Source organism: Mustela erminea, chromosome 17, assembly GCF_009829155.1.
Source record: "Mustela erminea isolate mMusErm1 chromosome 17, mMusErm1.Pri, whole genome shotgun sequence".
Classification (NCBI taxonomy): Eukaryota; Metazoa; Chordata; class Mammalia; order Carnivora; family Mustelidae; genus Mustela; species Mustela erminea.
The window spans coordinates 36767637-36789122 of NC_045630.1; the positions used below are offsets into that span (position 1 = coordinate 36767637).

A 21486-nucleotide genomic window follows, 5' to 3' on the forward strand; every position below is an offset into this window, starting at 1 on the left:
CCTAGGGGCGCCTGGGTGGCTCAGTGGGTTGAGCCTCTGCCTTTGGCTCAGGTCATGATCTCAGGGTCCTGGGATCAATCCCTGCATTGGGCTCTCTGCTCAGCAGGGAGCCTGCTTCCTCCTCTCTCTCTGCCTGCTGCTCTGCCTGCTTGTCATCTCTCTCTGTCAAATAAATAAATAAAATCTTTTAAAAAAAATTAATCATGTCCTATATGTTGGCTAATTGAACATAACAAAAATAAATAAATTAATTAGGTAAGTAAGTAAGTAATAAAATAAGAGGGAAAGGTCTCGGCTGGAGTCCCCTGGTAAGATGGGGAAGAGAGCAGCACTGCCAGCTCGGGGCCAGTGGCAACATCGGGAACATCACTGCAATCAGACCTGGGCCCCTGGCCACCGTGGCAGGCAGTCAAAGGAGAACCACACCCATCAGCAGCACTTCCTGCCCCTAACAAGACATGGGGATGAAAACTATAGTGTGTTTGTCTGCTTGTGTCCTCTTTTGTTTGCCAAAATTGAATGCATAAATAGCACCAAAATAAAAGAAACGCCAAGGAAAAGAGTCTGAAATACGTGGAAAGTATCCTGCACGTTCGTTTTGCTGTCCATCATAGTATCAGACATAACAACTTGTGCTAAAGGTTGTCAGTTTTTATCCAGGAGATAGCATGGGCTGCACACCAGTGTCTCAGCACCTGTCCTGTCCACTCTCCGTGTCCAACAGGTCCACAGCAGGAGGAAATCCCAGGACAAGGTCTCCAATGATCAGGCTTGAAAACCAATGGCTTTCAGTAATTTCTTTAATTGCTATTATTGAATAGATCGATATGATACATCCACTCAACAGAATATTGCTGAGCAATGAAAAGAAATGAGCTATCAAGCCACAAAAAAATGAGGAGGATCCTTAAATACAGATCACTAAATGAAAGCAGCCAATCTGGAAAGGCTGCATACTGTATGATTCCAGCTATATGACATCCTCAGACAGGCAAAATTATGGAGACGGTAAAAAGATGAGTGGTTGCCAGGGGTTGGGGAGGAGGGTGGGTTGAACAGGTGGAGCACAGAGATGTCTTTTAGAGCAGTGGGACATTATGTGTAACACATAATGATGGAGCTCTGTTATTCACTATTAGCCAAAACCCTTTGGATGTATTCTATGAAGAGTAAACCCCAACATTAACAATGAATTTAAGCTAGTAAGAATGTATCACTATTGGCTGTAATCAGTGTACCACACTAATGCAAGATGGTAATGATAGGAAAACTCTGTCTCTGCACTTTTTATTCCATTTTTCTATGAACCTAAAATTGCTCTGAAAAAGTCTTGATTTTAATTGCTACTGCAAGCCATGGATATGGCCTCTATTGCTGGGATCCTAAGGAAGCAAATTCCAGGTCACCTCGTGACTTTCAGGTGACAGTAGAAGAGTCTGTATGAAAATTAAACTGGTGTCCATCCACCTAAATCAAAGCCACAGAGTAGGACTGATGGTCACAAATTAATAGGATGAGCAACCCATGAGGGTTGTTTGTTTTCAGCATCAGGGAAAGCCTGGAAGAGCCAGGAACAGTGAACCTGGGAGAACCTAGAGAGGAGCCCATCTGCCAAGAAGAGAGAAGCAGGGGGGCAACCTGATGTGGGAGTCACTTTTGACCTTCACCTTCACTGTCCAGCCTTGCGCACATGGACCAGCAACCTTTACAGAGACTTACCCATGCCGGCCACTCAAACATTTCACCTGTCAGCTGTGTAAAAGGGAGAAGTGACTGTGCCAGGGAACAATTTGAAAAGGGGGACTCAGGGCAAAAAATGCACAGCCTGGTTCACTCTGGCTCCAGATTCTGTGCCAAGGCAGCATGACCTGCCTGGGGAAAAGTGCAGGCCAAAAGCCAGAATGATGCTCAGCTTCCCTGCCTGAACACTTCACTGTCAGGCCCTTTCCCCTCAGCCGCAAAGCTGGGACCACAGTTGCGCAGGGGCCTCAAGGTTAGAGCTGGGATTGACCCGTCTTACAGGTGAGGCAAACAAAGGGAGATGAAACACTTGTACAATTTTGCCCAGCTGGGTAGCAAAGGGACAGAAGAATAAGAAGCAAGATAATCTGTGGGAAATGTTTTGGAAAGTTAAACACCCTCACTAAAGGGAATTTGTTGTCGATACCATTCATCTTTCCACTCCTTGCTCCTGTTCTGCTCTACGGGGAGCATCTCCTGTGAGAGCAGGTTCTTGGCAAGGGTCAGCTGTGGCAACACCACTGGCTGCTGTCCAAGGTAACAGAGCCAAGGATGGAAGGAAGCTCTTGGCCCCAGAACTGTAACTTGGGCAGGAGCCTGATTGGCTCCATTTGTCCCTGGGCACTTCCACACTCCAATGGCAGGAGGCAGTAAGGTTTCCTGGGGAAAGGGAATATGTTTGCTGAATAATAATTCCATCTTTAATCCATGAAGCTCACCAGGCCAGTAATCCACTAAGCGCTTGAGAAAACTCATCTGGCTTTTGCTCTGGCAGACCCAGGGCCAGCTTCAGTTCACCCAGTTTCCAGACCTTTTGTGCTCTCACCAGTTTAACTAATGTGCAAACATATTCCCAAACAGCCTCCAAAACAGATTATGACCAACAGGCTGGAGAATGACGCAAATGTAGACCATCTACATAAGTGAAACAAGTTGAGTCCAAAGGAAGCGTTTGTGTGGCTTAAATCATGGAGGTGGGTGACATCCACAGGGCTGAATTCACAACTGCTGGCATTAGCAATTTAACCCGCTTCTTTCTTGACCCTAAGCCTTGGGTTGAATCTAGTCCTTTCACTTCAAGAGCCTCCACCCCCAACCTGCGACAACACACACAGATGGCAAAGCCACCACCGCACATTCCTCTCTTCTTTGGTGGTCTCCACTGGGATACAATTCCATTGGCATAATTAAGAAGACACCAGAGAGGCTTCAGTTCCATGTATTTTTTTATGAAAAAATGAGTCAATAATTCTTTGTCCTCCCCACACTCTCCCAAAGAAAAAGGGACTAGAGCAGAGGGAGTTGCAATCTTAGATTAGCAACTCCACCAACAGAGCATGGGCAAGAAGACAGCAGGCAGTAGATGAGAAACCAGTAAGTGGAATTCTCTCACCCCATATACCCAGGGTCGACAGGTACAACCCCCTTTGTGGCCTCCCAAACCTCCCCTAAGTCCCACCAGCCTTCCATTTCTACTAATTTAATGGCACCTTTCGACAAAAGGCCTATGCCTAGAAAACCATGCTTGGTTTGTCCCTCTGTGAGCATCTTCAACTGCCTGTCACATCACTAACACGGCCCCCCTGGGAGGAACACAGAGACCTCCTCCACTCTTTGGACACTGTGCCCAACATCCCCACCACTACCAGGCCAAGGGCTAAGCCTCAGACTTTGGAAGCTTCTTGGTCAGTTTTGGTCAACGGTGTCCATCAGTGTTTTGTCCCTATTTTTGTCCACTCTGTCACCATGAAAAATAGAGAGGAGTCAGAAAGGGACTCATTATTGCCGTGGCCATATGATTTGCTATGTCATCCTGAGTGAGTCATCTTGCCCTTGCATCTGTTCCCTTATCTGGGAGCTAAGAGGGCTGAACTGGGTGACCTTCGTGGTAGTCCTGGGCTCTGAACCCTCCTCCCGTCTCACCTCCCTCCCACCTCCACTGCAGGTAGGAGCTCAAAGTGTGGGGCTTCTCGTTTTTATCATCAGCTCCTGAAGTGAGATGACTGCAGATGAGATTTGAGAACTCACCAAGGCCACTTTGCAGCTAGAAGGGAACTCAAATAATCTCCTGCCCAAATGCCATGTCCTCAGGCAGGACGGTAGCATGGTCTCTAAGGTGTAGAGAAGAAAACTGATCCATAGAGGCTAAACGGCATGCACAAAGTCCCAGCTGTCCTAACAGGTGATACCAAGAGGGCCAGGAGCCAAATCTTCAGTTTCCTGGTGCTGACTCCCACACACCACAACAAATGTTATGAAAAGGCATTGCTTCAGGTGTCAGCCAAAGCTTGAAAAGAAATTATGAAACGTAAAATCAAGTCTTCATGGAAGCAAATCATAACAAGAGCCCCTTAATACTCTCATAATTACTTATGACGCTAAACCCCTCCCAACTAGACAGCTACGGATAACTGGCATTTTTTCCTATCTGCCAACCTAGTTCATGACTATGGAAATCAGAAACCACATCAGGAGTACTCACAGTCGATGGCAACGGACTGCCACTGTGACACACACAGTGCTTGGGGGGAGCCACTGTGCTTTGCTAAGGGACAAGGTAATCTTGACACATTAACAAATATGTTTATGGCTCTGCCCATGTTTAACAAGAACCTGTGAAAGCCGAAGAACTGTTCTATTTATCTGCAAATTTTCCATGCTATTGCTCTAAATAGTAAATGGTTTATTTTAAAAACTTGCAAGGTTTTTTTAAGTTAAATTTAACTTCCCATATGTGTATAAAAAGCTCTTTTAGGTTGAAATAATTCCGTTGTGTAATCTAAGCCAAAATGATCATATTTTCCTCACCAACTAACATAAAATCTTCTAGAAATGGGCTCACAAAGAAAAATATCCTTCCCAATGTGTACTCATATTCACACTAAAGAATCCCAGCGTTCACATTAGAGATGTTTTGTTCTTATACATGATCAGTCTCACTCATTTAATCCCCTTAAAAATCCACACAAGCCACCCAGAGCCTTAGTCTCTGAGATTTCCCAGTATATTAAAACTCAGCACACAGATAAAAGCAGGGGTTTTTCTGAGTTTAGAGCATCTGAACATCAGCTCCCCTTCCCTGGAGAGGGAAGTGGTAGGTACCTGGGTTCTCACCCAGGAAGGGGCTGGAGTCTACCTCCACTACTGATACTGATCTGAAGGCTGGGAGGCATCATTATGTCAGCAGCAAGTCGGAGTCACTGGCCAGGCCTTGTCTTGGCAGGGAGCTGGCTGTTCCTTCCAATTATCTCAAGGCTAGTTCCCACTAACCCTCTAGGCCTGAAAATGAATCTTGCTTCATTGCAACTTCCAGCTAGCTTCCTGAATTACTCACCCAGTTAACACCCCAGCCAGACTAATACTTCTGGGACCCTCTGCCATCCAAGGCAGTGAGGGTCCACTGCTCTACAAGGCTGAAGATTTACCAGACAACTACTTTATCTTCATCCAGTTGGAGAATCAATGAGGCAGTGGGAAAAAGGAAAGACAACACCCATAGAACACTGAAGCTGAATAAGAATCTCACATTTTCCTTTGTGATGACTTGATGTCCTCACTTTTTCAAAGGAGACAATCACCTGAACGAGCCCAGTAGTCCCTTCCTATGCAACAGGACACAGGCACCCATTCACCGACTGCTTGAGCATGTCCTAATTCCAACACATGTACAGAGCATTTGTTTCCTTTTCATTCCTTCCACTGCCTGCAGGACTAACAATCCAAAGCAGCATCATCCAGCAATAGTACACGTCCTGGTCACAGGGCCGGAGTCGACCATAGCCTGACTACTTCAGCAAATTTACACATGGGACACTAAGGACCACTGTTAACTGCCAAGACTCATTTTAGCAAAGAAACAACTTTTCCCAACATTAAAAAAAAAAATAGCAAGCAAACTTGGGGGGTAAACAGCATCCCTGTTGGCAGGAGTTAATGAGTTATGAAACAGCCAAAGGTCAGCAGCAGAGGAAAGAAAAATCCCCATAATTAGAATAATCAATAGGTAGACATTCAGCAGTTGCATACCAAGTGGAAGTTTCTCCAATGCAGTGGCGACGCATGCCTGCTTCTGCAGCCCCACCACCCCAAGCCAGTGGCTTGCACTCCACATGAAATAGGAGGGAAGCCTCTGATCCCTTCCACATCCATTCACAGACATGCAGGGCCTCCAATCCTCCAAAGGACAAAAACAGCAGGCGACACTATCCACCAAGCATGCTCCCTCTGTTTCAGACATCAGCCATGCCAGTTCCCACCCACGTAATGACTCTTCTGTTGACCACCCACATTTATTCAGCTTTCAAGACATGACAACAAGGTCTGAGATTTGAGGCATGTACCTGACTCTCTCTCCCCTCCAGGGGTGGTGGAATCTGATCAGCAAAACCAATCTTCCCTGGATCACCCATAAAGGCACTAACCTCATCCACGTTCTCAAAAGCGTTGATGACATCATATGGCAAACAGGACAGAAGGTCAATCACAAACCACATCTTCAGGTAGTTCATGCGGATGAGTTTGGGGTCAGAGATCACTTCCCCAGCTGGTCCCACAAAGGTAGTATGAAAATTCAGCACAATGTCCACCAAAAAGATGACATCCACGATGCTATCCACAACCAGCCAGGCCACGTTGTTCTGCCTGGTTTTAAAGGAGACATTGTAAGGGACCAGGATGGCTGTGTAGAAGGTTAAAATCAAGATGATCCAATCCCACGTAGTCTTAAAAACACAGTAGTGTAGGATGATGTGCGGGGGGGTCTTTGGGGCCTCCTGCTTGTACTGGGGAAGGATGTCTGAGCCCAGCTGCAGAACCTGTAGAAAAACACGGTCAAGAGAGAACCCAGTTAGGATGTTACTGCAAGTGTCCAACCAGTCAGCATCTGCCACTGACAAATGCCCATGACACTCCAGGAGCATGTGAGAAAGGAAAAGAACATTATAATATAAATAATCGTAAGGAAACAATGACAAACTCTTATTTGGCTTATTGTGAGCCAAGCACTGTACTAAGTACTTCTCCTACATGTATTATCTCACTTAATTCAAACTACAACCTTGTACTGTTAGCCAATTATTATTCCATGTGACAAGAGAAAAACGTAGGCCCCAGAGGATTAAGCAACTTTATTCAACAAACATTTACTGTTCAGTGCCAGGAACTGCTGGAGACATTGGATGGACAGCAATGAAGGAAAGAGCGTGATGCTTGCTCTCACGGAGCTCAGTCCAGTAGACAAATCCAGGTAATTTCCAGTTGTGGTAAGTGCTAATGAAGAGGCAAGGGTGAGGACCCCGTGATGGGATAAAATGTGACAGGAGGAGCAGGGATGGGACAGCATTTGAACTGAAACTGAATGAATAACAACCAGAAACCAGCCATTCAAACTTGAACGGAAAATTATCCAAGGCAGATAGCATTACGAGTGTAATAAGCCAAGGGTAAGACAAGCTCAATGTTCTCAGGCAGAGGGAAAAGTCTGGCATGACTGAAGCCCACCGGATGGGAGGAAAGGGATACCAGAGGAGATCAGAGGAGACGTGGAAACTAGAACATGCAGGACCCAGTGGGCCCTGAGGAGGGGTTGGACTTCATCCTTAGTATGTCTGAGTGTAACTGGAGGGAGTTAACAAAAGAATGTTAATCTGGTACATGTTTTTAAAAGATTACCCTGGGTGCTGTGTAGATAATGAATTGAGGCAAAGAATTAGACGGAAGCACAGAATCAAGGAACTTATTCTAACAGCCTGGGAAGGAAATGAGGAGATAGGGAAAAGTAGTCCAATTTTTTGATAGATTTTTGAAGTAAAACCAGCTGATGACTTGCGCATGGCTAGAAGGTAAAGCAAAGGGAGAAATGAAAGTTACCCACTACTTTACCCCCAAACCTGGCACAATGGCTGGCCCAGAGTCGGCACCACAAGGTGGTTTTTAAGGGGACGACTGAACGTCAAGGAAAAGACAGAACCAGGTCCCCAACTAGGTCTAGCTGGATTAGAAACATAGACTGTTATATGTTGAGGTTACATTTCCCAAAGGAATAGGGTTTTAAGGAAGCCGACTCATGAAGGATGAAGCCCAGAGAAGCTTGGCTCCAGGAAAGTATCACAGATGGGTTTCACCCTCAGGAGTCAAAAGCAAAAAGCCACACTTTCAAAATCCAGGCCAAGCTGGAAGGGACCCTCACTCCCAACACTGAGCTGCTCCTCTCGGCCACTTACAGGTTCTTATAAATCTCTGGGTGAAACTTCCTCTTGTGTCCGGGGAACTTGTTTTTCCCTCTGGAGGATATAAAGATCCCTTAGTGAACAATCAAACATCGCCGTTTCCTCTGGGGTTGGCCCCAGGCCTTAAAAGCTGAGTTAAAGCAAGCCAGAAATCCACAGAGCTCCCAATGTGCATCTTCGAATGTGGGAACTGCTTCCAGTCCCTCCCACCCATGCACAGAGCTCTCCTAGGCTTGGGATTTTAATTTCTCTCCCCATGCAAAGAAATTTATACACGTGTGATTAAAGAAGCTTGGGCCCTGAGTTCTCAAGGCAGGAAAAGGGACTGGCTTAAAATTATAAAGCCAATAAAAGTGAACTGAATGGGACTTCCACTTCCAGAAAGACCAAAGTAGACACACTTTTCCCTATTCCTCCTCTAAGTACAACTAAATGCCTTGGACATTACATATAACACAAACTCGAGAGTCTGAAATGCGGAAGAAGAGCCCACGGCCGAGGAATAACAGTGAGGAGCTCTGTGGGTGTTCTCTGGGCCTCAGACGTTCCCAGACTTAGAGCTGAAGAAGCCAGGGACCTGGAATGATGCACGGGTACAGACCAAAAGAGTCCCAACAAAAACCCACTCTGTAGCAAAGGGACTGGGAAAGGGAAAGCCTCAAAAGATAAAAAACTTGCAGGTAAGACTCACGCAACCACAGCTAAGCAGCACAGTAAAAACCTTGACCCCCATTGCCACCCATGTCACCAAAGGATACTAGGAAGCTGGATTTCCACCATCTCAGGGCTGCAGTGAAGCACCCAACCTCCTTTTCTTTCTCCTCCCCCCTACAGGAGTAGTGCTGGAATAGGCTCAGTGGGGAGCCTGGACTTCCTTGCCCACCCTGCAGTAATGAAGCCATGTCTGCCCACAAGGCAGGGAGGGATCCATGTAACCTCACCAGGCCACTGGAGCTCTCATGCTCACCCACAGATAACAAGGGACACCCCTCAGGTATCAGTAGAGGCTGAGTTAAAAACCTGGACTTCTACCCTATTGTGGAGGAATGAGGGGATGCCCACCCCTTCCTTTGCCGTACTCAGGTCAAAGAAAGGCACCTAAAACAAAAGGTTTAAAGAGGATCCAGAGTCTTATGACTTAATATGCAAAATGCCCACGTTTCTACAAAAATCACTCATTATACCAGGAAACAGGAAAATCTCAAATGAATGAAAAAATTAATAGATACCAATCCAAACTGACAGAGATGCCAGAAATATTTGATGAAAATTTTTAAACAGCTGCCCTAAAAATGCTTGAACAGGCAATTACAGATATGCTTGAAACAAATGGGGAAAAAAAAATAGAGAGTCTCATAAATAGCCAAGAAGTAGAAAGTCTCAGCAAAGGAAGAGAAGATACAAAGAAGAACCAAAAATACAATAACCTATTTAAGCATTTCAGTGGATAGGTTCAGCAGCAGAATGGAGGAGACAGAGCAAACAGTAGAAATTACCCTGGCTGAACAACAGAGACAGAAAGGCATCTTACATCATGATGGAAGGGTCCATTCACCAAGATCTTGAAACCCTGATGTGTATACACCAAGGAATTCTAAATACACGCAAAGCAAAAACTGACAAAACTGAAGGAGAAGCAGACAAACCCACACTGTCCTCTCCCAACCTGTGCTGAAACGACCAGACGGAAAATTAGGGATACAGCAGTGCTCAACAACATCATCAACCAACAGGATTTAGCTGACATTTATAGAACACTTCCACCCATCAGGAGCAGAATGCTCTATTAGGAGAATGAACGGACAGACTGTGACTTGGAGAAGATATTCGCAAACCACATATCCCACAAAGAAATAGTATCTAGAATACATAATTCACAATATATTATCTCCAAACTCAACAACTGAACAAACAAACAAACAATCCAATCGAAAATGAGGAAAAGGCATGAAGGGACATTTCACCCAAGAGCACATACAGATGTCCCATAAGCCTGTGAAAAGACAGTATCATCGGTCATTAGGGAAATGCAATATCATCGGTCATTAGGGAAATACACATTAAAAGGACAATGAGATATGACCACACACCTATCAGAATGGCTATAAGACAATAGCAAGTGACAATACCAAGTACTATACAGTGGCTAACTGAACATAATAAAAAAATTAAAAATAAAATAAATTTAAAAACTTAAAAGTACCATGTGCTCATGATAATGCAGATAAACTAGAGCACTCATATATTGTTAGCAGAAATATAAAATGGTACAGCCACTCCAGGAAAGTTTTGCACTTCGACAACCATATATTCAACTACCGATGGACCCACCAGTTACGCTCCCGGGCATTTAACCCAGAAAAATGAAAACCTAGATTCACATAAAAACCTGTACATAAACGTTGACAGAGCTTTATTTACAAAGGCCAAAAACTGGAAATAACCCAGATGTACATCAACAGGCAGATGGTTAAACATACTGCGATACATCCACACCAATAAACGTGTACGGACTAGTGAGACAGGCGGCAAGCTCAATGAATCTGCAGAGACTGAATCAACAGTCCCCAGAGATAATGTGTGAGTCTGTTCATACAACATCCTTGAGATGACAAAATGGTAAGACCTGAAAACAAATCAATGGTTATCAAGGGCTTAAGGAAGGGGTGAGGGCTGGAAGGAATTGGGTGTGGCTATAAAAAGGTGACATGACATAATGGAACAGTCTGTACCCTAACGGTACCAATGTCAGTAGCTTGGCTGGAATATTGTACTACGGTTTTGCAAGAAGCTACCATCCAGGGAAACTGAGTCAATCCATGGGATCTCTCTGCATTATTTCTTCCATGTGAATCTATAGTCATCTCAAAATAAGAAGTTTAATTTTTAAAATAGTTCATGTCTGGGTGGCTCAGCCAGTTGAGCATCTGCCTTCAGCTTGGGTCATGATCCCAGAGTCCTGGGATCGAGCCCTGAGTCGGGCTCCCTGCTCAGTGGAGAGCCTGCTTCTCTCCCTCCCATTCCCCCTTCTTGTGCTCTCTCCTCTCTCTCTATCTCTCTGTGTCAAATGAATAAATAAAATCTTTTAAAAAATAAAATAAAAGTCAATGAATAGACATGAATGATGAGCCTTGTAAGGAAGTGGTCATGGGCAGTCAGCTAAGGGAAAGGCAGGGGAAAGGGAGGCGAGTTGCTTAGGGGTTTACTGCATGCTTGCAAAATACAGTCAGGGTGAGAAGACGATTCAGCCAGAACTCAAAAGAATCCGCAAGCAAGCAGCCACCTGCTGACCACACACCAAAGTTGCCTGGAGCTCCAAGATTCTCAGTAGCAAGCCTTAGGACAAAATACCTTTTTAGAGAGAAATGACTGTTCCTGTAACAGTTTACTACAATCCATAATTGTTTTTAAGTGGATTCTCATGCTTTCCAGGACACTATTAAGCTCTGCTTGAATGAAGCCTGAGTCAACGGTGTCTTCATATTTCCCCAAAACTTCATATTTCCCAAAAAAAAGTGTTTCCCCAAAACACTCACCCCCTGCCCCATGTCCCCACCCCCCATTGCTATTCCCACATCACCTGTTCAAAGAGAATTGGCAGAGGTGTGCAGCTAGCCAGAGAGGGCTGCTGGAGACTTGTATTCCATTTCTCTCTTCCCATCTCTGGGATGCAGCTTTTTAGACTGAAACCACAGGGTAACTGCATCCAGGGAGTAGACTTGGATGCTAGGACGTTTGATTAGGATAAATGTGATACACTGTCTTTCCAAATCTTTATGGTAAAGGCTACAAATGTGGGTGCCTGGGTGGTTCAGTGGGTTAAGCGACTGCCTTTGGCTCAGGTCACGATCTCAGGGTCCTGGGATTAAGCCCCATGTTGGGCTTCCCTGCTCAATGGGGCACGGGGGTGGGGGGTCTGCTTCTCCCTCTCCATCTGTCCTTCCTTCCTGCTTATTCTCTCTCTCTCTAATAAATAAATTTTTTTTAAAGATTTTATTTATTTATTTGACAGAGAGAAATCACAAGTAGACTGAGAGGCAGGCAGAGAGAGAGAGAGGGAAGCAGGCTCCGTGCTGAGCAGAGAGCCCGATGCGGGACTCGATCCCAGGACCCTGAGATCATGACCTGAGCCGAAGGCAGCGGCTTAACCCACTGAGCCACCCAGGCGCCCCTCTAATAAGTAAATTTTTAAAAGTCTTTTTAGGCCAAGTGTTTATAGTCTGACTTGAGATCCTATATATTTCATTCTCACGTTAATTCTTCAGCAATTATCTATAGAAAATGGAAGGCAGAAATATCTGTGGAGTTCTTCAGTACAGATAATCAATACTCTGAAGGAAAATTCCTTGATCAAAAGACTATTTCGCATCCACTTAACTATCCGACTCCAATAGTCTTTTCAGAGTACAGTGTACAGATACACAGAGTACAGAGTACAGTGACAATGACTAATTATGCGTGTTGATCCCAAAGATTCCTGGGAGACTCACTTATTCTCCTTCTCAGAAGTATGTGTGGAAACAGATTCAAACCCAGACACCACTCTGATGAGCTCCATGACTGTCATCCTCAGGAGAGAAAGCTTTCTCAGAGTCATTCAGAATATCATTATCTGGAAAAGGGGCCAGTGCCCTCCAAAGGGGGGGAAGTCTTAGGGCACAGAGTCAAGAGAGATAGGATGCCAACCTTGTCTCCAGCCATAAGGAGCTTGCATTATATGAGATATCTGATGACACCTCAAAAGCTTTGCAGAGAAACAGCTTCACCAGATGTGGGACACAATGACCTGGTATGGTGGTCCCCAGGGCCACAGCAGCCAGTTTCCTCCCCTACCTCTTTTCTGCACTTGTCAGTGTGACGTGTGCCTCTAGTTCCTTCCATTTGATTAGTCTTGTACAGTAGAAGTTTCCAAAGGTAGAGAGCTGGCAGCCCTTCCAAAATGCACTTCTAGGATGGGCTTGTGTCTGTCCTACATGCCCAGTCAGACCGGGAGTCCCTCAAATGCAGATACAACTTCACCAGGTATAATGTTACTAGTTTACCCTCTCCCTGTCTCTCCCCCTACAACAACTGGTGCCAGGCTCTGCACAGGAAGCGCTCATTACAGGTCATTATGAACAATGCCAAAGAATGCTCATCTTGAAGACTGATTCTGGGAGAAAAATAGAGATAGGGCTTCCCCCACCCCCGATGAAGAATAGGGACATCAGTCTGATTGTCACATTTCTCCAGCGCTTTTACTTCCAAAGCCCTCTATTGTATTTTTGAATCCCCATAATCACCCTGTGAGGGAGTTCTACAGATGGGAAAACAGAGGCTCAGAGAGGCCAAGTGACTCAGCCTGAGTCATACCAGGCCTGAGTAAGCAGACAGCTGGGAGCACAAGCCAGGCTGCCAACCCCAAGCCTTCAAGTGTTTTCACTAATCTATTTGTACAGCCTGAAATACCTTTCACGGCACAGTGCCATACATCATCACATCTCATACAACCTCAGGAGACTAGGGAGAATAGTATTTTTCTTATTTTACAAATTGAGAATGTAAGCTCACAACGTAAATGGCTTGCTCACCGTCGTTATTGTAGATAACCAAACAAGACCTTAAGCCTGAGCCCAGTTTCCTAATTCAATGCTTTTCTTCTACTCTGTGACTCTTGAAAAACTACTACTTCTCCCTAAGACCTCTGCATGATGGCAACAAGACACCCTGCCGTCTTATGAAGCCAACATCCGGTCAAAGGCAGCAACTCCCAGTGTGGACCTTCTCCAGGCCTTCCCAATTAAAGTCCCAAACCAGCCACAGTGGCCAGAGCCTGTGTCCCAGAAATCACTACCCTCCTCCTGAAGCCTCACCTAGCTAGATTAAGAAAGAAGCAGAACCAAACTACCATACTCGGAAACCCTTCTATGTCAAGAGACAGTCCCCTCGCAAGTGATTTCTGCTTAAGTAGCTCAGAGATGAGAGCATCTCACTCTAAGTTCTTAAATGCTGCTCCCCATTACACCTCCCTCTTAGCTCGTGGTTTCCCCTGAAAGGAAAGTAAGAGAACCAGAGAAAGGTTCCTGCATCTTCCAATGGTCAATGTCTACAAATGGACCTTTACCCTTACCCACCTACCTACTTCTGGTTTCAACAGAAAAAGTGCCCAACTCCTGAACCTCACCCCTCTTCCCTAACTCAAGTGCTTTATACCCACCCCCTGCCAGGATTCCTTCTCTTTTCATGCCATCAAGCTCTCTTCAGACACAGGATCACTCCAGCAGCATTGTTGCACATCACTCAACTCTCCTTTCTTGCTAGGCTCCTTCTGCTGTTCCCCTGTGTAGCCAGACTTTTGGAAAAAGTCGTAAACACAGTGTCTCCACCTTCCTCCCCTGCCATCACACCGCACATACTCCAATCTGACTACAACCTCCTCTAGCTAATGAAATCGCTTTCCCAAGGTCACCAAGATCTCAGTGTTGCCAAATCCAGTGGGGTCTCCTGATCTCACTCTCTTGGCAGCTTTCTATAGGTTTTTACATATCTTCCTTCTTGAAACACTCGCCTTGCCACTCCCTCCTCTTGGGGTATCACAGAGGGGTACAGCTCAGATCTCCCTTCAGGAAACCCTTCAGAACTAATCCATTGGGGAGTTCTGTTGCTTCTACCACCAAAAACATATAACTCAGGATCCATTCACTATTCTCCAGCTTACTTCTACAATTCCACTCAATGTCCCATCCCCCCCGACTGCAGTATGGAGACAGCCTCCCAACCTCTCCCTACTTCCAAGCTGGCCCTCCTCAAAGTCATCTGCCATACAGCAACTTGTATTAGGTCATGTTGCCTCTCCAACCAAAACCCTCCAGTTCATGACACTGAACTTCAAACAAGATCCACATTCGTGCTATGACATATGAGTCCCTGTCTATCTTTCCAACCTCACCTAAGCCCTTTACCTCACCAACCACTCCACTCCCCCTGGCTTTCTGCAAAACACAGAAGTGCTTTTCCCACCTTGGAGCAGCTCACAGTGTTCCTCCCCAGCATGGATGGGTCCTTCCCAAGCTCTGAGTCTTGGTGTGAGTGCCATCTTCTCACAGAGGCCTTCCCTCATCACTTGATCTGAAACGACCCCACCCACTACTACCCTTCCTCTGTTCATTTCTATCACATCACCAGATTTGTTCCTTTTCTAGCATTTATCAGGAATCATAGTAATACCTTATCTATTTACTTGTTTGCAGATGGCTGTCCCACTGGACTATAAGTGCCACGAGGGCAGGGAGGTTGTCTTCTCACTCCCACATACTCAGTCCTTAGCATAGCTCCTGGCACACAGTAAATGCTTAACAAAAACCACCTGAATACATGAATGACCAGCTGAATGAAGAAAATCAAAGGAGAGGCTATAAAAAGACCTAAATAATAATATAATTCTTGACAAAAATATAATATCAAGAATGTTCTTAGAACACTACCATAACCATGATAAAGACAACAGAAAATGTTTTATCTTAAGACCTTATTGTAATTACATGTACAGTCATAAAGAAATAAAAACAAAAACCAAAGTCTACATATACCACTAAATAGCATGTGCTTCCAGCAGATACGCTTCCCTAGATATTACAGTATTGGTTATCATTTATTGAGTGTTACCTATATGCCTTACCCTGAGCTAGTAAGCCCTTTACATAGATGAATGTATTTAATACTCCTAATCGTATGAGGTGCATACTATTATCATCCCTATTTTCCACTGAAGAAACTGAGGCGTGGGCAATTCAAATAACTTGTCCAAGCCAGAAAAGGTTTTAAGTGGTGCAGCCAACATTGCTAACCTCGTCAAGTTTAACGCCAAGATCCGTATTTGTAACCCCTCTGTTCTCATCCCATGTTCTGGGTTGAGCACTTTACATGAAAAATACAATTTAATCCTTACAACAACCGTCCAAGGTAGATGTTGGTTTTTATTTTATAAGTAAGGGAAATGATTTCGGGGATGCTAAGTGCCCAAATCCACAAAGTTGATGGAGTGGACCTGAGAGTCAAACCCAAATCTGATTCAAGAGCCCACAGCAGAAACTGGATGCAAAGAGCATGGGAGCCACAATGTGCTCTAACATGCAATTTAAATTTTCTAGTAGCCACATAAAAAGAAGTAAAAGGAAACAGGTCAAAATAATTTTAATATTTTAACTCAATGTACCTAATAGGATAACTTCAAGATATAATCAATACAGAAAGTTATTAGTGAGATAGTTCACATTCCTGTTTTCATACTTAGTTTGAAATCCAGCATGTGTCACATAGCTTACTACACCCCTCCATTCAGATGAATCACATCCCCATTGCTCAAGAGCCACATGCAGCCAGCTGTCACCATACTGGACAGCACAAGTCTGAACTAAGACATTATACTGAGCCATAGTAATATCCTGGACCAACTTACACAATGGCAGGCACTGCTCTCCAAAGCAGATTTGGAAGGGATGAACTAACCGTACATCAGACAACAGAAAACACATTCAAAATGTGAACCAGAAGTGTGTGTGCAAATGTAAAAACATGTACAAGACAGGGAGGGAGGACACGTCAGAAAGCAAACGGGTGGCCAGGGAAATCATTAGGGAGGGCAACTGCAAACACAGGAAGTCAATCGAGATACAGCTGTGGCAGGCAGAACCTGGCAGAAGCTCCGCCTGATGGAGTCAATCTTGGTTCCACAGCTGATCAACCTCAGGCAATGCCAGGTCCCTGTGCCCCAGCTTCCTCAACTGGAAAATGAAACTAACAGCACTTACACCAGATAGTTCCTGTGAAGGAACAATGACAGAACTGAATGGCCTGGGAAGAAAGGAAAACTGAGAAAGTACATTTATTTGGGGGGGGGGTAAAAAAAAAGGACAAAATAAAATGGCCTCACAGACCCCATTAATTCTATGGACACTTATAAAAGCAAACATGGACACTCAGACACTGAAAAGGACCCACGAGGTTGCAAGGATCCCATAGTTTATAACGGAAGAGACATGAGTAAGCAAACTACTAACACATAATAGAAAAGTGGGAAGAGATGCACGGATAAAAGTACTGCAGGAGCAGAGAAAAAGAGACAATGAACAAACTTAGGGAGTCAGGAAAGGCTTAGATATGAGGTGATTGTCAAGACTTCCCTTGAGGGGCGCCTGGGTGGCTCAGTTGGTTAAGCAGCTGCCTTTGGCTTAGGTCATGATCCCAGGGTGCTGGGATCGAGTCTCACACCAGGCTCCTTCCTCAGCAGAGAGCCTGCTTCTCCCTGCCTCTCTGCCTTCTTGTGTTCTCTCTCTCTGATAAATAATTTTTTTTAATCTTAAAAAAAAAAAAGACTTCCCTTGAAGGACAGGCCACAGACAAAGCTCAGACAGAGTGTTTTCAGCACAGAGTGCACCCAAGACTTGGACGTGCGAAGGAGGAAGGTAAGAGCTCGGTGTGGGAGGAGGCTATTATAACTCGGGTCTAGGAGTGGTTTGCTTTTCGTTGTTGTTTTGTGTCTTGGGATTGGGGAGGGGGCGTCTATAGAAGACAAAATTGGAAAATGACCCTATATATAAAGGAAGGGGAGGGAAAGACCTGATGTGCCCCTTAAGTAGAGGTAAGCATTTTAAGAAAGGGAGGTTCATAATCAATCCCTGTGTACAAAGGTACTCAGGCATCTGTGTGGCGGAAGGACCAGAAGAGGCAGGCCCAGAAGCTCAGGAAAGCCGGCAAGAAGGACCACAGAACTCCAGAAGAGGCAGGATGTGGGCTTCAACACAGGAGTAGCAACGGACGAGACCATGGGCAGACTCTATAGCCTTCCTAGGAAGCTGGAGACCAGGCCAATCTATCATGACCAGGATGGCTCTTAACAAGGGTCAGAGGAGGCAGCAGTCTCAAGGGTGCCATCTAATGGGGAGTACCAGATGTCATCTCCCAGAATGATATCAGCGCAAGGACCCAGAGTCAAACACAGGGGACTTCCACTTTGAGAGCTGCCCCAAGGGACTCAAGACTTCACCCACCAAACTGGCCTCACTGATCATCTCAGGACATAGCCGGGAGCACCCTGCAAACACCACCATCCCATCATCCACCACGACTGCCTCAGACATCCTCCACCTATGGGCAAAAAGAAACCTTGCTTCTCTGAACGCCTTACTCCAGACGACCCCTACCTCTTACTTAGTATATCTCCTGTTTCTGTTGAAAAACCTACTTTGGTTTTTATGACTACAGAGTAAGAACAAACTCAGTCTCAGCCAGAAAAAGCCCATTCAAAGGAAAAGGGAGAGGAGGATATTAACAAGGTTGAGAATGAAGCTCCAGCCACTAAATAAAGCCTGATTTGGGGTTTCAGACAACCCGAGCTAAACCATTGCTTAATTCTTGTCATGAACACCCTTCCCCGTAAACCAGGAAGGCGCTATTTTTAGAACTTTCTCCATGGTGCACTTGTTCTTTTTTTTTTAAGATTTTATTTATTTATTTGACACAGAGAGAGAGAGAGATCACAAGTAGGCAGAGAGGCAGGCAGAGAGCGAGGGGGGGAAGCAGACTCCTTGCTGAGCAGAGAGCCAGATGTGGGGCTTGACCCCAGGACCTTGAGACCATGACCTGAACCGAAGGCACAGGCTTAACCCACTGAGCCACCGAGGCGCCCCCATGATGCACTTGTTCTTTAATGGAAGAGAGAAAGGCAGTGAGGAGCAATTAAAAGTATGAACCTGTATACTTCATGTCACACTTGAGTACCAACCCACATGACACCTTCATAAGCCCATATTGAAATGTAATAGGGTTGTGATCTCAGTTTCTTCTTAATTTCCTGAGAAATTCTTTTAACTTCTTACTTTGAAATCTTCAACTATATTTTTTTAAATCAAAGTGTTGAGAAGAAGTGATCAGACGGAGTTACAAAAGCATTGCCATCATTACCAAAGCAGCAACAAGTAGTACCCCACAAGCCATCACCAAGGCAGAGAGATGTCATGACAGGAGGAAGGGGTTAATGTGAAAGGGAATCAACACTTAGTGAGGACCTACTAAGTGTCAAGCACTGAGTGAGGTTCTTGCTTCCTTCCTCCTACATTCATTTAATGAACATTTTACCGAGCACTGACTACGTGTCAGCATCGTGTTCAATGGCAGGGATGTGGAATAATTAAGAGACTTCACAGACCTTCCATCTACCAGAGGAGGCAATTCCCAGGGGCACGAGTGCTCAACATGGAAATTGCATATGGTGAGGAAAGTGTCTGAGGAGGCTGAACTGGCCTGGCTGGGGCAGGGACAGTTGGGAAGGAGTGATGTCTACACAGAGATTTGAGGAATGGGTAGGAAGTAGCTCAGCTGAGAGAAGGATCAAGAACTTGCAGGCAGAGGAAGGGCATGTTCCAAGGCCCAGGGGCAAGAAAGAGTTTGATGCTCAGAGTGAGTTGGGAGCCGCCAGATAAAGCTGGGGAGACGAGCTAAGTCTTGTAAGTCATGACATAAATTTTAAGTTCATCCAAAGAAAAAACAAGATTACATTAAAGGATTTTTAAGAAGGGAGAAATAAGATCATACTCATAAAGCATCGCAAATCCTCACTACCATCCTTTGGGGTAGGTCATATCCTATTTCATGAGGATAAGGAAAGATGAGTGAGGCTTAGTAACTTTCAGAAAGTCACACAGCTGGAATGCAGTGGAGTCTGGGATGAGAATTCAGGTCAGTCTGACTCCAAATCCCCTTCTCTTTCCACTATATCATCCTGTGTCTTAAGAGGAAAAAAAAAAGAAAAGGGCTGTAGAAAATCTTCAACCCTCATTTCACCCGATTATTTATAACTTTTTACCAAAATCAAATATAGGGTTGATCTCTGGTATCACCAAACATTTGAATTTTCCCATGTGTGTTTTGAGTAAACAAATTATTAAAATATAATAAACACATACGCAAAATGATCCTCCTAGGAGAATAGCCAAGAATCCTCCCCCCCGTCACAAGATCCCAGTCCTCAGACAAGAGAGGACTGGCCAGTAGGAGCCCCACGGACAATGAGTGCACACGGAGCAACCAGGCACAGGCTGGCCTTCGGGGCTGGAAGGCAAGGGCAAGGCCATGAGTCCAGCTGCCCTTCCCAAGCGCATGTTCAGCAGATCGTCGAGTGGTCCTCCAAACACCCGTGCTAATGACAAACTCACTACCTACAGGCACGCCTATCCCACATTCAAACAGTTCTGAGTGTTTAAAAAGACTCTTTACGAGAGGCAAATTAGCCCAAAACCCAGATGCTTGTGGCAAAAGTTGTTCAAATCAGATTCCTCTGTGAAGCAGGAAAGAATTATCTAGCAGGAAGGGACCCCTGGAGTGTTGTCACTTTTCCTTGAGTCTAAAGGAATCAAATGAAGTCAACACCCAAAGCAAAACAAAACAAAAAAATGAAGCAGGAAATCTCGGATTCAAGGTACACAGAGTCTGTTTCTAGGAGAAAGGAAAACACCTTTGTTCCCATACATGCTGGCAGCCTCCACGGGAGACTCTGGCCCATGAGACTGGAAAACAGACTCACCCCGGAGCCAGGACCCGCCTCTGCCCTTCCTCGGCAGCAGGCAGCCCTCAGCACATCCCTGCAAATGCGGACAGCAAGCACAGCTGTGCTTATGTGCGGTGAGCTGACTTGAGTTCTCTGCAACTTCGTCCTGGGCAGGGGCTGGCTCAGCACCACCTCCCACGCCTCCTGCACATCCTATTGGGACAGCTAGGGCAACATGCTCACACACGTAAGGAAGGCATCCTTTATACTTTCCCCATCAAATCCCTGTGCAGTGCACAAAACACAAGAGCTCTTCCTTTAAAAATTAATGAAAATGTTGGGGCTCCTGGGTAGCTCAGTGGGTTAAGCCTCTGCTTTCAGCTCAGGTCATTATCTCAGAGTCCTGGGATCAAGACCCACATCGGGCTCTCTGCTCAGCAGGGAGGCTGTTTCCCTCTCTCTCTCTCTCTGTCTGCCTCTCTGCCTACTTGTGATCTCTCTCTCTGTGTCAAATAAATAAAAAATTTTAAAAAATAATGAAGATGTTAAAACTTTCAGGATCCCTGGGTTGCTCAGTCAGTGAAGAGTCTGCCTTCAGCTCAGGTCATGATCTGAGGGTCCTGGGATAGGTCCCTGCATTGGGCTCCCTGCTCAGCAGGGAGTCTGCTTCTCCCTCTCCCTCTGCCCCTCCCCCTGCTTCTGTGAATGCTCGTTTTCTCTCTGACAAATAAATAAATAAAATCTTTTTTAAAAAATGTTAAAATTCAGGGCACCTATGTGGCTCAGTGGGTTAAAGCCTCTGCCTTCGGCTCAGGTCCTGATCTCAGGGTCCTTGGATGGAGCCCCGCATCGGGGGTTGGGGGGGGTCTCTGCTCAGCAGGGAGCCTGCTTCCACCTCTATGTCTGCCTGCCTCTCTGCCTACTTGTGATTTCTCTCTCTGTCAAATAAATAAATAAAATCTTTTTAAAAAATGTTAAAATTTTAGGGGTACCTGG

At 45.3% G+C, this 21486-nt stretch overlaps 1 protein-coding gene across 1 annotated transcript in view; it reads right to left on the bottom strand.

Moving 5' to 3' along the window:
• The window catches only part of KCNH1 (potassium voltage-gated channel subfamily H member 1), a 368462-nt gene that overhangs the window by 293880 nt on the left and 53096 nt on the right, over positions 1-21486 (bottom strand). The window contains exon 7 of the mRNA XM_032317554.1: positions 6081-6554. Within this exon, the coding sequence (XP_032173445.1) occupies positions 6081-6554 (474 nt within the window). The remainder of the gene's footprint in view (positions 1-6080; positions 6555-21486) is intronic.